The sequence below is a fragment of the Thamnophis sirtalis genome, unplaced genomic scaffold (genome assembly GCF_051295495.1).
Source record: "Thamnophis sirtalis isolate CommonGarterSnake01/CBP01778 unplaced genomic scaffold, rThaSir2_p1.2 scaffold_1, whole genome shotgun sequence".
NCBI classification, from domain to species: Eukaryota; Metazoa; Chordata; class Lepidosauria; order Squamata; family Natricidae; genus Thamnophis; species Thamnophis sirtalis.
Genome location: NW_028261381.1, coordinates 160,783,226 through 160,801,700, shown reverse-complemented (window position 1 = coordinate 160,801,700; position 18,475 = coordinate 160,783,226). Strand labels below are relative to the sequence as shown.

Here is an 18,475-nt window from a genome sequence, read left to right as displayed (position 1 = left end):
CCTTAATTACTTTGTTTTCTTCTCTCCTTCAAGTCCAGTCATCCATCCTTGCAAAGGCGAAAACCTTGCAAAAACCTTGCAATCCTTGCAAAAACTCTCCCTAATTTATTTATTTTTATTATAAGATAGCAGGTATACATATATAAACATAAATATGAACGAAAGAAATGAGTACAAATAAATTGGGACAGTAGGACAGGGACTCTTGTCAGTCAACCTGACTGTCTGGGGCTCCGGGTTGCATGGGGAAAGGGGGGGGGGGGGCTTGTCTCATTACTATTTCTGAATTACCCCAAAAAAACCTTTCTTATGCAAAAGTGGAGGAGGAAGAGGAGAAAATGTCCCTTTCTAGGCTCGGAAGTCTTCTAGGCAGCAGCGCCCCTTCCGCATGAATAATGGCGAGGAAGACAGACTCGCGTCCCAGCAGGTCAGGGGGCCGGAGCATCCTCCGCGGACCTTCAGAAGCGCCGCCACGATGGGGATTCTTTCAGCGCTTCCTCGGTTGGTCGCTTGGCGGCGCTGGCCGCGCGCTGGCTGCTGCTGCTGCTGCCGCTGTACTTCTCGTGGCCACGCCCCGTCCGTCTCTGGCCGCTCCCCTCCCAGGAGGAGGAGGAGGAGGAGGAAGATGGCGGCGCTCGGCCCCCTCGGCGGCGGCGGCGCGCAGGTAGGGAAGCCAAAGGAAGGGCGGCGGAGGGATGAGAAGGGAGAATGGCGGCGGGAGGAAGAAGAGGAAGAGCGGCCGCAATTCGGGAAAGCCGAGATACTCCCGGCGTGAGTCAGAAGCGGAGTCGGGGAGGGCAGCCACCTCCTCCCCGCAAAACACGCGACCTTGATGGGAGGTGGTCTCTCGGACGGGAGGGGCGCCCGTTCTTTTCCCTTCCCAGCAGAGGAGACGGAGCGTCGGGCGCTGACGGGGAGGGACCGGAGAAGGCCGGTCGTCCTCGGCGGCGGAAAGGGGGTCAGGCAACACAGCCCGGGGTGTGTGTGTGTGTGGACAGCTGGGCTGCCCCCCCAGGAGTGGGACGTGGAGGGTCCCGCCGCCACCCTTCAGGGGCCACGGCCGAGAAGCCCCTTCTTTAATGCCCAAGTGACCCAGCCCAGCCTACCTCACAGGGCTGTTGGAAAGACACCATATCCGCCACTCTAGCGGGCTGGGGATGCTACAGCGGGAGGAAGAGAAAAGGGGCTGCAAGTCCTCTAGGCCGGGATTGGATTGAAGGACCGCTGTGGCACAAATACGTTGCCTTGGCCTGTGTAATAGGAGTGGGTGTGCGTGTGTTTGGAGAGACTCTCAATAGGTGCTGAAAAGTTTAAGTGCTGCCAAATCCAGCCACGTACTTCTCCTTTCCCAGGAAAAGTAGGACCCAGATGATGCCGTTTATGCGCTTAGATGTTTGTAGAGGTAGAACTTAAACATTGGGAAATTTGGGAAGCCCAGTACAAAACCGAAAGACTGAAATGGGACCAATTCAAGCAAGTGGTGTCTTTTCTTCTGGGAAAACATTACAAAGCTTGTTATTGATAGAAATCTAGAAATTAAGCCAAATAAAAATCATTTCCAGATAAAGATGGGCGTAGTCAGGCTGTAGATCTTACAGCTTTATGCTCTGCTTTCTCCAGCGTTTTAGTGGCCAACTGGGGAAGTATGAGGATTTTAAGGGCTTATATTTGTTACTGAATAACAAGCAATTTAACAATGATATATAAGCAATTAAAACATATCTGAGGATCCCATTGTTAAATAATAGCATATGGAATATTATACATTTTGTAAAAGAAGGCCAAAAATCCTAAAGTTGTTTGGTAAAAAGCTACCCACTGCCACCAAATTTAAAAGCCACGTTAGCCCATAAAGTAAGAACTAGGGATTAAAATATAATAATTACAAAGTCCTTGGAGAACACTGTCTTGACGACCTGAATGTATTTGTAGAAGTGGCACCGAGAGAGCTTCTTTGGAAAAGATAGTCTATAACCTGTAATAGTTGAAGATAGCTTTTTTGATGGCCTCATAACCTGCAGCCTAATTCAGATGCCATTAAAAAGTGTCCCAATGGTCTTTTGGAAGCTGCCTGGATTCTGCATTGAAGTTCAAGGGAAGTTTCAGTTCCTTAGGCAGCTTTAGCCACAGAAGAATTTCCTTACCAAATTGGAGGAATGTCGCAAGGAATGGAAATTAGTGCAAGACTAGAGAGAACATACAAAGGCCTCTGACACTGAGCTGGCTGCCTTACCGGATAAGGTCTGTCACAATAAGGGAGGGGTTTTGTGCAACCCTGGATGATGAACTCTCATAAATGACTGGTAGGGTTACATGGGGAAACATAATCCAGGATTGATGTGTTCCTTTCTTGCCTTGGTTAAATCTAGAACTTTGTGTACCGGCCCCGCATATATCCTATGGCTGATTTACAGCCATTCCTACCAACAAACTAGGAACAGGTTTCTAGGAATAATTGTTAACTAAGGACCTTTGAGTAAAAACTCATGCTATAATAGACAGGTTGCTTAATTATTCTAAGGAGGTAACTGGGCTTTAATCAGGCTTTCCCCCAACCCCAAATGAAATACTACACAGTAAACATTCAGCCAAAAAGGAAGGTGGCAGAGGGATCTCTGGTGTATATGGAATGTGTCATGAGTACTCAGAAAAAGAAACATTTCCCTCTTTCTCTTGGAGGGAAGCTGATTCAGAGATCTGGGTATAGGAAAGAAAATCCAGCGATCTCCGTATAGATAAAGAGTAGATTTGTGGCATGCCTGTTAATAAATAATGTTGCTAAGAGCATCCTTTCTGAGCTTATTCTGGTTCAAGTGAGAATCATATGCCTGATGCCAAGTGCTGTTTTCCAGGCTCCCTTTTTTGGACACGGACCCAAAGTCCTTAGAACCCTGAATACTGCTTCTGCCCAGGCTGATTTGTATTCCTGCAAAGTTAATGGCTGCTGTCTAGCAGAGAAAGCATCTCCATGTTGGCTCTGCTTGCAGAAAAGCGCAGAACCACGCATAGCCCAGATGTCAAGCACAACCAGTCAGTTATAAATTGCTCTTTTCAGAAAGGGTGTTTTGAAGCCAAGCTCTTCTGGAAGCTTTGGGCGCATCTCATTCTGGCTTGTAAATTCCAAGGCTGTATACTGTAGAGGAAGAGGCCCAGGCAAAATATCCTTTCCCTTGAATCCTTTGAGTCTTTTTATTGTTTAATGTGGACCTTTTCCTCCATTTTTTTTTCTGATACAATGAAAATTGGTGATAGGCTGAGATATTGCTCCTAATTAGACCAGCCTTACAAATGTTTTTCATCTACCTGATAATAGATTGTAGAAGCATTTTCTTGTGTTCTGATGGTATTCCCCCGCATGCTTACACGTGGATGCTAAATGTACAGAGATAAAGAGTTTTTATCTGGGCCAGGGGTTCCCAACCAAGGGTGCTTGCACCCTCTGGGAATGCGAGACAATATTCCAGGGGGGTGCGAAAACGTGTTTTTAGAAGTTTCAAAATTATAGTGTATATGCATAATTATACGCATGTCAGTATTTACTTTTGTAAAGGATGCAGGAATATATCAGAAATATTCCAGGGGTGCGGGGTATAGAAAAGGTTGGGAACCCTTGATCTAGGCTCTGTTGAGTAGCAATTCTTAAAGAGGCTGTATTTGGATAGCTTTTGTATGAGCTATCGCAGCTTCCATACATTGCCAAAGATATCACATACTCATTGTGAGAAATGGAATTGGTTGCTGAACACCAGGATTCTGTAGGATGAGAACTTGTACTGGGCTGCCCATTCATCAGACCTGTTAGTTACAGCTTATCGTTTGTCTTGAGCAAAAAGAATCTCTTTTGACCTTACATGTCTTTCCCACCCTTCAAGGCAGATAAAATTTGGATTTCTGTCTCTTGCTGGAAAACCAGAGGAAACATTGTTGATGATTTTGCATAGCATTAAAACCGAATGGTAGGCTACAGTTCTGTATAACAGAATGGGTATTCATGACATGTGGTTAGCCTTTATTTTACCCATTGGATGACGAAGGAATCGTAAAGACAGCTGCATAGCTCTTCATGACTACCTTAGACACTGTGAGTTCTGTTTGCCTTTCAGACAGTAAAAAAGAATAAAAGAAAGGCATTCAAATTAAGCCTGAATTGAGGTTCATGAAACTTTCCAGAAGGACTTATCTAGACACAAACTCCCACTAGCGCTAATAATTGGTCAGGCTATTTGAAGCTGATTAGAACAGAAGTCAAATACAGACAGATGGTTTCTGGAAGGGAGGCATATAATATATAGGTACAACCATTCATTTAGTGACCATTCAAAGTTAATTGGCACTGAATAAAGTGACTTATGACAGTTTTTCACACTTAACGACTATTGCAGCATCCCTGTGGTCGCATAATCAAAATTCAGATGTTTGGCAACTATTCATATTTATGACAGTTGCAGTGTCCCAGGGTCATAGGATCATCTTTTGCCACTTTCTGATAAGCAAAATCAATGTGGAAGCTGGGTTCACTTAACAACAGTGTCACTAATTTAACAACTGCAGTGATTCACTTAACAACTGAGGCAAGAAAGGTTGTAAAATGGGGCAAAACTCACTTGACAATTGTCTTGCTTAGCAATGGAGATGTTGGCCTCAATTATGACCATAACTCAACAACTACCTGAAGTTAGGTGCCAAACAACCAATTGTGCAGAAAGCAGAAGTAAAACCTATTCATTGTTTAGGGTTGTGGGGTGTCTGTAACTTAGTAAGATCCGAATGAGTGATGGGGTGAAATTCTGTGGCCATTTGGCACTTTGCCTGATCTGTGTGATAATGGTATTCTAGCACTGTATATTGAGGACAAGAGAGAGTGGAACTTCTATGTTCTCCCTCTCTGGTTTCCATAGCATTCTGTTCCCATGCTGAGTTTCAGGGCTTACTCCTGATCTTGTGAAAAAAAAATGTTGTTAGTTCAGTTTCTAAGTGATGGCTTCTTAATGCTTTGTTGTCTCAGTCTATCTCCGTTAAATTCAGCCAAGATGGCTGTCCCTCCGTCCCTCCCCCCATTTTCAATATAAATTAACTGAAATAAATAACCATGTGCAATAACTGATTTTTTTTAACGTTATCTGTATTTATCATCCACTACTGAATGTGCACCATGCAGCTCCTGTATGCTTTCTCAGAGAAAGCCAAATATTGCCTTTGGGTGTTATTTAGACTGAACTCAAACTAGAGAGCAGTGGGAAGTCCTTGATAACAACTGAACTGTCCTTGAGTCTGTTTAAAGAAAGAAATGTTTGTCCATTGATAATTTTTTGGAGGGCGAGTGAATGATACGTTATTGCAGTCAGAAAAAACAAGAAGCTGAGATGGGAGGCAGCATCTTTAGGCCTTGTATTCTGGCTGGCTACAAATGGTCTGATGCCATTTCTATGCAAGTCCTGTTAACTTGATTCATACCTATTCTTGTACTAAGCGTGATCTCCAGACTGGACTACTGCAACGTGCTCTACATGGGGCAGCCCTTGAAGAGTATTCGGCGACTTCAGCTTGTCCAGAATGCAGCCGCGCGAGCAATTGTGGGTGCACCTCGGTTCACCCACGTAACACCTATCCTCTGCGAGCTGCACTGGCTGCCTATTGGTCTCCGGATACGCTTCAAGGCGCTAGTTGTCACTTATAAAGCCCTTCATGGTATTGGACCTGGGTACTTGAGAGACCGCCTCCTGCCAATTACCTCCACCAGACCGATTAGATCGCACAGACTAGGCCTCCTCCGAATTCCATCCGCCGGCCAGTGTCGACTGGCGACTACCCGGAGGAGAGCCTTCTCTGTGGCTGCTCCGACCCTCTGGAACGAACTCCCCGTGGAGATTCGCACCCTCACCACCCTCCAGGCCTTCCGCATAGCCCTTAAAACCTGGCTGTTCCGACAGGCCTGGGGCTAAAGAATCATTGCCCCTATCTCGAATGGTATGATTGTTGCGTTTTTTAATTATGTATTGTTTTTGTGTTGTTGTCAACGGTCTGTATCCCCCTTCCCTTGCTTGAGTTGTGAGCCGCCCTGAGTCCCTTCAGGGAAAAGGGCGGCATACAAATGAAATAAAACTCTAAACTCTAAGCCATTTCTTTGGAAACAAATGATGGTGGGGCATTTTTAGAAGATCCCAAGCAGAAATAGAGCCGGACTCATTAAAGCAGGGAGCCACGGGCCACTACCGGGCCTTTAGCCTTTTGGAACTGGGCCGTGGAAGAGACGGGAGAGCACGCGTGCATCCTCACTTGCGTGAGCAGGGAGCATGGAAATGGAGCTGCGTGCGCATGGGCGGTTGCCCGCTGCTCGCGCAGAACTATTCCATTTCCTACCACTCCAGAAACTTGGGGAATCTGCATTATGATGGGTAGACCTGGCTGTGTGTAAGGATAACTTTCACCTTGCGTTTCTCCCTTTTTTTTCTAGCTCTCCGCCAGTAATCCTCTGTATGAGACATATTACAAGCAGGCAAGTGTGCTATATTTCTTCTTTTCTTTTCTCTCCCTGGAAATCCTGCCTTTTTTTTCTTATCTATTGGCTAATATGGGCACCCAGCATGTGTTTCGTAGACATTGTGCTGGTCTATTAGAAAGTGAATACAAAATTTACACGTTAATTTAATAATATTACAAAAGCCAGCATTGATTTATGTATTATGGGGTCGATTTATATAGTTGCCTGTCTCATATTCATGAGTCTGGGTGGCTATTTGTAATATGTAAGCTTTTACTTGCACCACCTTGAACCTTCTTGTGAGTGAACCTGGCTAACAAAACTCTTTTAAAGTGAAATAAGGATCATGGTCTGCTCTATTTAAATTAGTTCCCAAAAGAAACCAAGAACAAGCTGTATGCTAAGCAATTAGCATTGTCTAGTAAACAAAGCAAAAACAACATATACCAACCAATATGCTGCTGATGCATTGGGCCACTAGAATTGTAGTGAATTCTATCTTCATATCACGTATGATAGAATATAATAGCATGTAATGCTCATGCTTTGATGAAGCCCTGTCAATAGGTCACAAGATATAAATTAAAAAGTTGCTTGAATTTACATAGGCGTAGATGAAGTTATTCAGAAGATAACCAAATTACCTGTAAACCCTCTTCCTTGATTCACTGGGGTGGGAAAACATATTGAATGTATAGTAACAGTCTACCTACTTTAGTCCATTATAGTTCTGTTTTTCCAGTACTATATAGAGCATTTATCCTATTACACAAGATATCCATAACTTTTGATGTATCACTTGTGTTCAACCTTTTGGCTAGTGGATGCATTTGAAACTTTGGGATATGTTCTGGATTCTGCCATAAAAGGGGAAATGTTTAATTCATAAAATGACTGCCTGGAGGGGAGGGCATTGTGAGCCCCACTGAGCCTGGGGATTGGAGCTTGTAGGGCATGAAGGAAGAGTCTCTTACTATGTTGAGAACTCAAATCTAGACCATGTACATCTGTAACAGACCTGACCTTGTTAACTTCAGATCAAAACATAGCAACAATAAGGCAAGCTCAGACCCTATAAATTCTACTTTCTACTTCCATATTATATTTTCAACAAAATTCGTACTTTAATCTAGTATGTGGTAAATCTTGTATTACCTGCATTTTCAAATCAAAAGAAACGTACTTCAATTTCAAACTCACTGCAAACAACTCAGAAAGCTTTGTTGGCGGAGATACTACAACTTTTGGCACCAAGCCAGAGTTATTGCAATTTATAAAATAACCAAGTTGAATGCCAAATTTTTGCATTAAAGAAATAAGATTAGGTGATTTACATCATGTCAACAAAGATCTATGTTGTACTCAGCATTATGGTGATGTTAATATCATCAGAATCTTTAATAATCCAAATTAATGAGGCTAAAAGCTAAGAATAGTGGATAAAAGCACCCTTAAGTATCTTAACGCATTTTTTTTAATATAAATTTCTATTTTTATTAAACAAACAACACCCACACACAACAAAAGAAAAACAAAAAACACACAAAAAAACCATCATCACATACAGCATGTCGTTTGGTTACAAGTGTTGTTACATCCATGTTCTCGAATAACATTTACCATCACAGATTTTTCATCTAGTATAACTAAATATCTCACTTTCATTGTACAGTATATGTTCAATTACAATCAGCATTATTGTTTTTTTCCTAGTAAACCTAATTCCCCTACATTCTTAATTGTCTATTTGATAACAGTATACCTTTATATAATCACAAATCCCAATATGAAAAAAAAATTACCAACCATTTATATCTGTATGTCACTATTTTCAATTATGCATAATTCCACCAATCAACTATCAAGTATCTTAACACATTCTTGAAGAGCCACGGTGGTACAGTGGTTAGAATGCAGGCTACTTCTGCTGCCTGCCGGCTGCCTGCAGTATGGTAGTTCGAATCTCACCAGGCTCAAAGTTGACTCAGCCTTCCATCCTTCTGAGGTTGGTAAAATGAGGACCCAGATTGTTGGGGGCAATATGCTGACTCTGTAAACCACTTAGAGAGCGCTATAAAGCGGTTAATAAGTCTAAGTGCTGTTGCTACTGCTATAGTAAGAGCAGAACAAGCCAACAGAGGCCTAATTTCAGTGGGGAATAGGACATAGAGTTTGATTATTTATTTTATTTAAAACATTTATTTATATAGTAGTCCCCATCTTATGAGTTGGCCCATAGTGAGGAAATGAGATAAAAGCGACTCGTTCCTTTCCTTTTGGGGGTTTGCTGAACAGTTAATATTTTCTTTGCAGGTGGATCCAGCCTGCACTGGTAGAGTTGGGTCCAGTGATGCTGCTCTGTTTCTCAAAAAGTCTGGGCTTACCGATGCTATATTGGGGAAAGTAAGTCAGGCATTTTCTCTGTTCTAACGCCAGAGGAAAATGCATGTTAGGGAAACCAGTTGCAAATGTACATTATTCAGAGACAATCTCTGGAGTCACTTCATACAAATGAATCTCTGAAGAAACCTTGTGCTGTTTTTCTGGCTTTGGCAGCTGCTTTCAGATAGAACCAATGTAAGAAGATGAAAGCGAATCCATTAGAAAAGTCTTAACTCTCCTTTAGAAGGAGTCACCTTATAGGGGAGATTGGTGGCATAAAAAATTAATAATAAATACATCATAAATACTATTTACCAGTGTTGCTCAAGCTTGGCAGCTTAAAGATATGTGGACTTCATCACCCAGGGCTGGGGAATCCTGGGAGTTGACGTCCACACATCTTCAACTTGCCATGGTTGAGAAACAGTGTTTGCTATTATTTATTATTCAACATCAAATTTCTCCCTGTCATGTGTGAGCCATAAATGATTCATCAATTTATAATTTTTGTCTTTAAAATATGTATCTGGAATGATGCTAAGCAAATACAAAAACTTTAAAAAATAATCTGAAATATATTAGCAAAGATAAAGCCGTGAGAAATACTTCTGTAACTGCTTCCGGGTGCTTGATGGGCTCTAGATCTCATTAATTTCATTCAGTGAATTATGATTGTGGCTGTATATAAGAATAAACGCAGAAGAAAATAATACAGTATTGGATGCAGCACTTCCTGTCTATAGGAGGAGCAGATTTGAAGAGGCAGATTACTTTCTGTCTCTATTTTGAAAGGGTTTTTGCTTTAAATTGAATGATGTCAGCATGTAATTTTGTATATTCATAGATATGGGATTTAGCAGATCCAGAGGGCAAAGGATTTCTGGATAAACAGGTATGTGAGTACATCACTTTTGAGATAAAGCCACCTCCATCTGTTGAAACTTCTCCTTTGAAATAGCTAAGCCTAAAGAATCTGGGTTGAAACTAGGGCCTCATCTCCAGTGCGGATGTCTGTTTGAAAGAGCGGAACACACAATTAGGTCTAGTTCTGCCTGAATATCGAGACAATGCTGTCACTGAATGTCCACCAGTCTGGTGAGAGAGCTAGACAGTCTATTGAAGAATGTTCTTTTTCATGAAAATAAAGGTAGACATTAGGCTTGTGAACAGAGGGCCCTTTTTCCGTCATTCTCCATGCTTTTCTGTCTCGTTCAGGGATTCTTCATTGCGATGCGGCTAATTGCCTGTGCCCAGAGCGGTCACGATGTCATTCTCAGCAACTTAAATTTGACGTTACCTCCTCCGAAATTTGTAAGTTGATAATAATTGCCTTGAAAAGGACTGTTTTTGACTGGAACATAAGTGGTGTCTGACAGATACAGAATTAAGGGGTTTTGGGTTTCCTAAATGCGGCTGATAAACTTTATGACTTGAGGCTTGGCTGCCTCCGTTAAGTATTTCTATATTTCAAAGAAAACCATAGGAAGTGCTTTGATGTATTTTATTTGTTGTTGCAGCACGACAATACAAGCCCCCTGCTGCTTGCTTCCACAGAGGCCCATTGGGCTGTCAGAGTAAGTGTCCAGGAGAAAAATATGAGTTGGCCTCACTTGTCCAGTAAGGAGACCCTTTTCTTAATTAAGCTTTTGAACTTAATGGTGCCTCAATTGAACTCTACTTTTTTATTGTGATTAATACCAGTTTCGTGTAAATTACTGTAAGCAGCATGAAGTTGAATTTACTATTTTCCTCATTGTGTATCCTGTTTCCCTGAAAATAAGACTTCCACGGATAATAAGCCAATAGGGCTTTTGAGTGCATGCACTAAAATAGCCCTCTCCTGGAAATAAGCTCTCCCTGGAAATATTGCAACACTGCAGCAACCATGAGGTGACCAGGCTCGCCACCTCTTGCACCTCGAAAATAATAAGACCTCCCCGAAAATAAGGCCAAGCGCTTATTACGGGGGTCAAAAGAAAATAAGACCCTGTTTTATTTTCGAGAAAACATGTTAATACCACTTATGTGCAACATTTACCAAGGAATGTATGCAGCATTTATAAAACCTTAGCAATAATTTTAGTGAATTTACAAATGTTCTTTATAGTTAGTCCTCATTTAGTGACTCCCTCATTTAGAAAATATTTACAGTTACACTAATGATGGAAAAATAACTTTGCAACCCGTCCTTTCCTTTACAACCTTTGCAGGTCTGTAAAGCATAGGAAAGTTGAAATAAGATGATAAGCACAGTCACAGTTTCACTTAGCAAACTGCTTTGCTTAATGACTAAATTGCTGGTCCCAGTTGGGGTTGTTAAATGAGGATTACCTGTAGCATTATTTCTTTGGTGTCCCCAGATGAGACTGTTAACTATGCAGTCATCCTGCTTTCTTCGTAAAATGTCACAGGGAGTCCAAGCAATATTATCTTCCATTTGAAACTATTTGTGCTTTCATCCTGTTTCTTTTCCATTTTCTCCTTCCACAAAGGATTCATTGTGGAAGAAAAGACAGATATATAACATATTTTTTTTAATTAATAGCCCCTAGTACTTGCCCATACAAAAAGCATTACTTAATATAGAAATAGAAAACTGAATTCAAGATAGTCATATTTTGCAGTCTTTGGAAAACAACAGTATATAATGTAAACCAATTTTAATCTATTCCTTCTTAACTAGGTAGAAGAAAGGGCCAAGTTTGATGGCATTTTTGAAAGCCTTTTACCAGTCAATGGTTTACTTTCGGGAGATAAAGTGAAGCCAGTATTGATGAACTCCAAACTACCTCTTGACGTCTTGGGAAGGGTAAGCAAAATTCTACCTTTTTTTTTTCATCCACATGATCTGAGTGAATTACTTTGGCCTTCCAGTGCTTTCAATTGAGGCAAATATTTGTACTTAGGGTACAGAAAAATTCTACCCAGAATTTCAAGCGATCTGGGCTCTTAAAGTTCGGTTCCGATTTATTTATCTTTCTGCCTTAAAAAAAATGAGGGAACTGAAAAACGCTCAGCCGAAAGCTGTGTTCAAAATCAGATTGCTCAAATATTAGTCTTCCTGACTCTTTTGCATGTGCTTTTAAAATCTACTTATCATGCTCCTTGCCTTATGTTTTGCTGCTAATCAGTTATTGAAGTTTTTACATTGTTAATTACTGTATTTTTCGGAGCATAAGATGCACCTTTCCCCCCCAAAAAAGAGAGTGAAAATTTGGGTGTGTCTTCTTATACAACGAATGTAGCCCCCGCCCCCACCAGAGGCCAAAAACGCAAGGCATGGAGGCAGCGATGGTCTGTGGAAATCCCTGCAGCCTGGAACAGCTGATTGGGGGTATTTCGCCAGTCCGATCCACCTGCCAATCAGCTATGCTGAATCAGGCGGCAATAAGTGCTGAAGCTGACTCTAGCTGGTCAGAGTTTGCAGCAGCAATCACATTCAGAAAGCACACACAAGTAACTGATTCAGCAGGATTCAAAACAACAACAACAACAATAACAACAATATACAATACAATACCAAAAGCAGGTTTTCCAAGGTAGCAGTAAATACAAGCAAAACACAAGCAGTTTCACTTTCAGTTCTCAGCTAAGCCAGGCTCCTTCCTGTCTCCTTGTTGCTCACATGGCAAATACTGTTTCAGAGTCCAAATAGCCCTCATTGGCTGACTCAGTTGCTATGCCTATTCATTGATTGACCTTGTTAACATGTGTTCCAAATAAGGAAGCTAGCCAGCTGAATACCATGGATGCTGGTAGGCAGAGGCAGAATTTTTTTCTTCTTATTTTCCTCCCCAAACACTAAGGTTTATCTGACATTCCGGAGTGACTTATACTCCGAAAAATACAGCAGATTATGTTCAGGGATGGGCTTCAAAATTTTTAGCAAGGGTTAGGGTTAGGTTCTCCGCCTAGTTGCTGAGTGGACGTGGCTGTGGTGGGCGTGGCTTAGTCAGCCTCCTATACCAGGCGGGAGGGGGCTGTTTTTGCCCTCTCTAGGCTTCAGAGGCTTCCCTCGAGCCTCTGGGAGGGTGAAAATGGCTTCCCCAGACTCTGGGCCCGTCTCTGGCCTTCCCAAACTACCGGTAGGCCCGTTTTTCGCCCTCCCTGAGCCTGCATGCACACCTTGCATTTATCTGCATTCAAAACGGGCCGCATAGGGACTCCTGGGGTGGGCAGGGCCAGTCAGGAGTGAGATTTGAGGGTTCTCCAAACTGTACAGAATCTTAGCTAGAGGTTCTCCCGAACCCCTGCGAACCCCTAGCAGCCCACTCCTGGTTATGTTCAGGTAATTATTAGACTTGCGTAAGGGGGGAGGGGATGGTACAAAAAGAATTAATCAGTTGAATAAAAAATCTGGAATTATCCACAACAAACCATAATGAAAAGCGGACCCTGCACCTGTGGAAGTACGCTAGGAAGAAGAAGAAACCATAATGAAATTCTTTTTTTTTAAAAAAAAAAGAACATTCCTTTAACTACTCTTCTGATACATCCCTTTTCCCCTTTCATTTGTGCCCAAATGGTTCTAGGTGTGGGACCTCAGTGATATTGATAAAGATGGGCACCTTGACAGAGATGAATTTGCCGTGGTAAGTTCCCTCTGCTTGCTCTTGTCATGTAACCGAAGGGGATTCCTGAGTGCCTGGTTTTTCGGGTCAGGGACAGGGTTATGTCCCAAGCCCTCATTTGCATAGAAGAGGCCGATCACAGTAGGAATCCACAGTATCAAACTCCTTGGTTAGTTTTCCTTTTCCCAGGGTTCTATCCACCTCTGTTAGTCCAGCCTCCCTCCCTCCAGCCCTTACCTGACCTGCTCTCTCATGCTTGGCACTACCTCTCCGCCATCTTCCCCTCCTCCTCCTCCTCCTCCTCCTCTTCCTCCTCCTCCTTGTTGCCCTCTGCAGACGTCTTTTCCCTCTGGGCCTTGCAGGCGATGCACCTGGTCTACCGTGCCCTTGAGAAGGAACCCGTCCCCTCTCTGTTGCCCCCATCTCTCGTTCCACCTTCCAAGCGGAAGAAAGTGCCAATCTTTCCTGGGGCAGTGCCAGTTCTTCCAGCCAGTCCTCCCCCCAAAGACAGTTTGCGGTCCACTCCGTCACACGGCAGCGTCAACAGCCTCAACAGCACAGGAAGCTTATCCCCCAAACACAGCCTGAAGCAAACACAGGTAGGTGTAGCCTCTGGCAGAGAATGCGAACATATTGTGCAAAGGTGAGCTTTTTCCCTTTGTTGTTGTTTTTTTAAATTGGATATGTGTAGAAAGGATTGTGTCTAGGACAGGAGTGTCAAACTCAAGGCCTGCACGCCAGATTCAGCCAGTGAGGTGCTTAGATCTGGCCCCTGGGGCTGCCCTGGAAACAGTGAAGGACCGGCTCTTGGAGCCTCTGCCAGTGAAAACACCCAGTCCCCCCCCCCCCCCCCCGCGAGCTCCCATTTCCGCTGGCAGAGGGTTGCAGGAGGCCATCCCAGCCGAAAAATGGAGTTCAGGAGTCCATTTTCACTGCCAGAATGCTTGGGCCACTACACACGCTCCCTGGCATGAATGATGTCAAGCTGGCCACACCCCTGGTCATGCCCACCCCCTCGAGGTCAAACACAACCTTGACGCTGCCCTCAATGAAATCAAGTTTGACCCTCCTGGTCTAGGAGATCTTTATATTTGTGGCATGTAGCCAGATAATAGATCTGGCTAGAAGTTCAGTACAGATTTCCTTACTTAATATAACATTTGTGCTGAATTTGATCATACAACCCTCTAACTCAGTATCCTACTTCAGGAATGACTACTTAGTTATCTGGAAAACTCCAAATAGTGGACAAAACTCCTCTTACATAGACTTTCCCAACAAAAGCATTGAGAAGCAAATTATGTTCTTTGAACATAGTGTCTCCACAAGTGACTGGTAGGTCGGCCATCACTTGAGATCTTTCTAAGGATGCCACCTGCAACTAGCCCTTCTGGCTTTAAACGACGGTCTTTTTAACTCTGCATTATCAGTGTAACTTAGAAGAAACCTCTTAGGAGAGATCTTGCAATGCTTCCAAATTGCTCACAATGGATGGTTTCTGGGATTGAACAGTAAAGAAGTCTCTTCCCAGGATCTTTATTCTGAATAATTAAAACCAAAGTAGGTTAAAACAATGAGCTTAATTGTTAGATAAACTTGTATTTGTGAAAACTGGGAAATGCTGGGGAAACTGGAAGGAGTAGTGACATACAGCCAACGGTGGGACAATTTTTCTGCCCAAATAACTTTGGAGAAAGTTGGCGGTGGGACGCTTTGTCTAGGATGTAACTTCTCACATGGATACTTTTATCTGCAAAATCAGTCAATTAACAGAGACTCTTCTTAATTCAGCCGTCTGCAAACTGGGTGGTGCCATTGACTGACAAGATTCGCTATGATGAAATATTTCTGAAGACAGATTTGGACCTGGATGGCTTTGTGAGCGGCCAGGAAGTGAAGGATATTTTCATGCACTCGGGGCTTTCCCAGAACCTCCTAGCACACATATGGTATGAATTTTCCTTCCCATCTCTCTTTTTTATTATACGACGTTGTTTTCCAATCGAAAGTACTGTGTAAAATTGTCCTCTTTTTTTTTGGTTTATGGAAAGTACAGGCATTGCCACAGATGCTGTCTTGAGATTGAATAAGCCAGGGGTGTCCAAACGTGGGAAACTTTTAAGACTTGTGGACTTCAACTCCCAGAATTCCCCAGCCAGCTATGCTAGCTGGGGAATTCTGGGAGTTGAAGTCCGCAAGTCTTAAAAGTTCCCAAGTTTGGACACCCCTGGAATAAGCTGTGGAATCAGATGAAAGCTTCTGAGATACTCTGCATCTTTTGAATAGCAATTGTCTATTGAGCAGTCTATGGAAGGAGTCTGTTGTTGTTTTTTTCCTGACAGGGCATTGGCGGATATACGGCAGATGGGAAAGCTCAACAAAGATCAGTTTGCACTCGCCATGTACCTCATTCAGCAGAAGGTCAGCAAAGGCATTGACCCACCACAGGTGCTGCTCCCAGATATGATCCCTCCTTCGGAGAGGACCACTCCTGTCCAGGTGAACTCATAGCATAGACATCTATTCTGACACTCTCCTAAGGACCTTGCTTGCCTTTTCCTCTGGCAACTGATACGTTGCCCGGGGGGGGGGGGGGAGTTCTTGAACCTATTTAAATGGTTTTTTTTTCTTCCTGCTGCCAAAAACACGAGGTCATATTTGGAGCAAGAAAGATAGCCCTGTTTGCTGCTGATGTTTTTGTTTTGAAACTATACACTGCTAAAGCTCTTGGGTCTGTTTGTTTGTAACGTTCCAATGGGGAGAATTGGGAAATGTAGGACGGCAATTATTGAACCAAAGTAACCCTATTGGCTTAATTTACGGAGTAAAGTTTAGGAAAGTTGTGGCCACTTCAGGATCTCCACACCTTCCAACTACACTACCCAGAAAGCTGTAGGCTGTGTGGTGGAAGGGAAGATGAGAAGTGTGTCTCCCCACCCTCTTTCCTGCCTCCTTTTGGCCCCTGTGCCCAATCAGCTGGCAGCAAGCCTCAATGAGCGGGCAGCCATTGGCTACTTTGGAGCCGAGGCCGATATTTGTAATGTTTTAATGGCTGGATCCGTTGAGGGAAGGATGAGTGACTCGGATTCAATTTTCCTCGTGGTCTATTTGTTTCCCAACCCCTCAGCAAAGTGGCAGGGAGTTCTCTAGGTCAGCTGAAGAGGAGGAGGCGGTGGCGGTGGCAGCTTCATCAGGCTCTTCTGAGGGGGAGAAAAATGGCACAAGCCTATATTATATGTAGAAAGAAGAATGAGTAATGCATATAACGATGTTCGAAGGCCAGCACCAGGTTTCAGCAGTTGAAAAGCTGGCTCTGGTAAACTGCTGTCTCTAAAATCATTGTGGCCCAGATGCAGTGAATTCACCCTCTTGCTTGTCCCTGCTCCTGTTCTCTTGTTTCCTCTTCTTCTCTCTGGTTCTGTGGAAGACTGTGCAAGTCCTCTTGTTTCACTGACTTTCCCCAGAATTGCCTGAGCTCCTGCCCCTCTGTCCTTTTTTCCTCTAGACTCTCTCAGGCTACTTGGCCTCAGTAGGAACTGAGATCTCGACACTCACAGAAATGCGTCGTGTGAGTAAACGGGGCACTCTGAAGAACTCAGCCCCTCCCCATCAAACCTCAGGTGGCATTTGCTTTGTCCATGCAAAACACCTTTTTTTCCACCTAAGCAGCTTTGTGGAGCTTCCCCACATGATGCGGAGGGCAGGAGGGGGTTTGGGGGTGGGGGGTGGCTGGCTGATAAGAAAGGACGAGTTCTGCTATTCCTGAGTCAGCTAAAAGCAGCTCAAAATGGATAAAAGTGGATCTTGATCAGACGTCTTTTCTTTTGCCAGCATCCATTGTGTGAGGTGTTTTTTTTTTCCTCTTTTCAAATACTGTTTCATCCTTTTCTTGTCAGGCTTTTTTTGTTGTTGTTGCTATTTCTGCTGCTTAAAATTTTGGTTTTCTGCAAGGTGATTCACCAGCTGGGTATTTGTGTAATTTAAGAATTGCTATGTCCCATTCCACATGCCAGGGGCTGTGCATTTGCAGAATGGGAATGCAAGAGATTTGCCTTATGCTTGATTGAAAACTCCTAAATGTCCAAAATGAATGGGCTTGTGAAGCTGGGTGTGACATGGGATTTGGCTGCTTCAATGGGACTATTTGCTTTCTAACAGGACAGCTCAAGTTCTGTTGGATCAGGGGAATTCACGGGCGTGAAAGAACTGGATGATATCAGCCAAGAGATTGCACAGCTACAGAGGTAAAACAATATGTTTGGACGTGATGGAGAACTGAGGATGGAGAGAGTGGTCTCTTTAGACAATCTCATGATTTGCAAAGTTCATTTTAATATAATCTATTGTGTAGCAGTTTTAATGTGAGAAATTTGATAGAGCCTGTAAATTAATGATTCTATGTGATGCTCTGTAATTGACAATCTCATAAAGTGGATCAGACCAGGAAATCAACTCCACAGAAAAGCTAAAACTACTTTTATTGAGTTTGGCTATAATAATGGAATCTTGCAGGTCTGATTGGGCTGAAGATCCTCCCCCCTTTTTAATACTCCAGTGAATCAGTGAGGGATCTTCCTGAACCATTTCCAAATGGTATTTTTTTTCCATGTTCAGTAAAAAAAGTTCCAGAACATCTAGTATTTTCCTTCAGCCCCTCTTGTTTAGACAACAGCGCCTGCACATCTCCATCAAAGGCCTCTTCCTTACTCTCTAGAACAGTGATGGCTAACATTTTTTGGCTCCTGTGGCAAAAATGGGTGGAGCACAGGTGGGTCGTGCGTGTGCGTGCCACACCCATAATGTTATGTGTGTGACCCGGTGAGCATGCACGCGCAACCAGCGCCCTCCCCCTGCTTTTGATGTGGTTTTTTTTGCCCTCCCCAGGCTCCAGAGGCTTTCTAGGAGCCTGGGGTGGGCGAAAACAGCCCCCCCCCCCCCCGAAGGGTCTCCGGAGGCTTCAGGACTTCCTTAAAGTCTCTGGAGGGTGAAAAACGGTCCTATGGGGAACCCGGAAGTTTGGGAATGGTGACTTCCGGTTTGC

At 43.4% G+C, this 18,475-nt stretch overlaps 1 protein-coding gene across 11 annotated transcripts in view; it reads left to right on the top strand.

Annotated features, from left to right (window-relative positions):
- Nucleotides 1-588: 588 nt before the first annotated feature.
- Nucleotides 589-18,475, top strand: part of EPS15L1 (epidermal growth factor receptor pathway substrate 15 like 1) — a 56,552-nt gene continuing 38,665 nt past the window's right edge. For 4 of the 11 annotated variants that reach the window (XM_087729461.1, XM_087729434.1, XM_087729420.1 and 1 more), the window contains exons 1-13: nt 674-771; nt 6,455-6,496; nt 8,795-8,884; nt 9,708-9,755; nt 10,079-10,174; nt 10,381-10,437; nt 11,547-11,672; nt 13,396-13,455; nt 13,797-14,033; nt 15,226-15,383; nt 15,777-15,933; nt 16,940-17,002; nt 17,593-17,678. In XM_087729461.1, the coding sequence (XP_087585587.1) occupies nt 709-771; nt 6,455-6,496; nt 8,795-8,884; nt 9,708-9,755; nt 10,079-10,174; nt 10,381-10,437; nt 11,547-11,672; nt 13,396-13,455; nt 13,797-14,033; nt 15,226-15,383; nt 15,777-15,933; nt 16,940-17,002; nt 17,593-17,678 (1,283 nt within the window). In that variant the 5' untranslated portion in view covers nt 674-708. The other 7 variants (XM_087729469.1, XM_087729450.1, XM_087729441.1 and 4 more) reach the window with 4 other exon arrangements.